General features: G+C 40.2%; 2 protein-coding genes across 2 annotated transcripts in view; one reads left to right on the top strand and one right to left on the bottom strand.

Moving 5' to 3' along the window:
* LOC101853864 (proteasome adapter and scaffold protein ECM29) overlaps nt 1-2,500 on the bottom strand; it is a 55,807-nt gene that overhangs the window by 17,533 nt on the left and 35,774 nt on the right. The gene's annotated exons all lie outside the window — the stretch shown is intronic.
* Nucleotides 1-2,500, top strand: part of trk (tropomyosin-related kinase) — a gene marked incomplete at both ends in the record, with an annotated part of 20,968 nt that overhangs the window by 1,449 nt on the left and 17,019 nt on the right. Inside the window, 2 exon segments of the mRNA NM_001245994.1 lie at nt 903-1,039; nt 1,679-1,828. Of these exon segments, the coding sequence (NP_001232923.1) occupies nt 903-1,039; nt 1,679-1,828 (287 nt within the window).

The following is a 2,500-nucleotide window of genomic DNA, read 5'->3' as shown; positions in this document are numbered from 1 at the left end:
CTTATCTTACACACACTCTAAAACAAGAAGAGGGGCACAATCAGGAGTACAACCGTATTGCTTACCTTCTGACCGGAAAACCAATAACAATTTTTCTTTGATCTATATATTCGATTTTTAGAAAGAATCTTCAGTGTATGTTGAGATCTTACTCCTGCTATATCTTTATCTTTGTCTGAGATTTCGTTGTTGTTGCGTTTGTTGTTGTTGTTGTTGTTGTTGTTGTTGTTGTTGTTGTTGTTGGTGGTGGTGGGTTTTTTTGTTGTTGTTTTGTTGTTGTTTCTTTTTTGTATTGTTTCCCAAGTCGTGAAAAATGTCATGTGTTTCTAGAAATTGTAACTTGTCATAAACTTCCATGTGGGCCCAGTAGCTACAGTCAACGTTTGCTCATGTACTCACTTTATAATTGAAATACCCAGCTTGGTCTCTCTGCCTTATCTGTCTTTTTCGGCCTCCCTCTTTTTACCTCTGCAGATCTTCGGGTCGTGCTCCTATTTACGTGGTAAATATATGTTAAACTGAACACTGAACACCTTTATGTAAGGTCGTGGGTGCGAATCCCGTCTGCGGCCTGACGTTGTGTCCTTGGGAAAAACATTTTGCACGAATTGTCCTCACTTCACCAAGGTGGGAATGGGTACTATAGAGAGTGATGCATCTTGTCAGTCTGTTAGTGTTTGAAGCTGAGAATGTTTCTGATTGATCTATGGTCTGCAGGGGGAAAAAATAATAAGATATTATGTAAAGTTCACAGAGCTTGCTGTCGAGCGGCAATATACGCTCTACTAAAGCAATTTATTATTATTATTATTATTATTATTATTATTATTATTATTATTATTATCATTATCATTATTATTATCATTATTATTATTACAAACAACTGGTCAATCCGTTCTCAGCGGCCCCCAACATCACAAGCTTGCGGGCAAGAAAGCGTTACAGTCTCCAGATTCGGTTCAGAGTCACTGGTTGGCCGGTACCATCACTGATGTGGTATCATGACGGACGAGTGTCTCCCAGTAGCCGACTCAACCAGGTACAATACTCTGTCCAACTGTCCTCCCCTTTCACTTTCAGCTTCTCCCCCTCTATCTCTCTTTTATACCTACTTACCTAGCTTCCTACCTATCTACCTACCTAACTACCTTCCTTCCTACCTACTTTCCTACCATACATCCATATATCCTTCCATCCGTCCATCCATCCATCCATCAATCCCCCCTTCCTTCCCTCCCTCCCCTCCCCCGTCTCTCTATCCCTACCTACCTATCTTCTTATCTGCCTACCTACCTACCTACCTAAACGTACGCACGCACGCACGAACACACACACACACACACACACAGAGAGAGAGAGGGAGAGAGAGAGAGAGAGAGAGAGAGAGAGAGAGAGAGAGAGAGAGAGAAACATACCATACATACATAAATACACACATACATACAAAGAGAGAGGAGAGAGAGACAAAAACAGAGAAACGGAGAGAGAAAAAGATAGATAGGTAGAAAGAGAGAGACAGAGACAGAGAGAGAGAGGGGGGGGGGGAGATACATGTGGGTATAGCTGGAAGATATTTCCTAAAATGAATATCCCTTCTTCTCCCCATCCCCCCCCCCTCTTTTTTTTCAATTCACCTCATCCCCTCCCATTTTCACGCTACGGTCATCCCGCCAAAAAGGACTATTACTCAAAGAACGACTCGGAGAAGGGGGAGATACATGGTGCTCGGGTCTTCGAGTCTGAATTCCCGGGAATGGCGGGTCAATACACTCTTGAGGCGAAAAACAGCATTGGCGGTGTCAACAAGACCATCTGGATTGCTCCTGGTGGTGAGAATTTTGGGTAACATTAACAAGGCAGATTTCCGGTTTGCTCATCCTTTTTCAAATCTGTTTTCTCTTTTTTTCCTAGATTCACTTTTATTTTGTTATTTTATGCTTACTTGTTTCTCGTGGTTTAATAGTGAATTATGTTTCAATCCAAAAGTGGCTGACATCTACTACAGTAGTAAAAGATGAAACAATACAAAGATAAGAACAGCAAAAAAATAGTCCTGAAATGTTGGTTTTGAAGGGGGGAGATGACACAAAATGAAATGACATAGTGCATCTTTTCAAATTGTATTCTTTAGTAGTAGTAGTAGTAGTAGTAGTAGTAGTAGTAGTAGTAGTAGTAGTAGTAGTAGTAGTAGTAGTAGTAGTAGTAGTAGTAGTAGCATTAGTAGTAGTAGTAGTAGTAGTAGTAGTAGTAGTAGTAGTAGTAGTAGTAGTAGTAGTAGTAGTAGTAGTAGTAGTAGTAGTAGTAGTAGTAGTAGTAGTAGTAGTAGTAGTAGTATGGTGAATGCAAAAAGAAACCACTGATATTTTGTTGCAAATAGGGCCTACATCTTTTATTGTAAATCGTAATACATACATAACAACATTTATACTAAGAGTAGTGTTTTAGATCAATGTAATATATAATGGGCTGCTGGGGAGGATGAGAGCAAAATGCCCGGGGG

The sequence above is a fragment of the Aplysia californica genome, unplaced genomic scaffold (genome assembly GCF_000002075.1).
Source record: "Aplysia californica isolate F4 #8 unplaced genomic scaffold, AplCal3.0 scaffold00315, whole genome shotgun sequence".
NCBI lineage: Eukaryota > Metazoa > Mollusca > Gastropoda > Aplysiida > Aplysiidae > Aplysia > Aplysia californica.
Note: the sequence above shows the minus strand (reverse complement) of the source record. Positions and strands in the feature narration are given on the sequence as shown.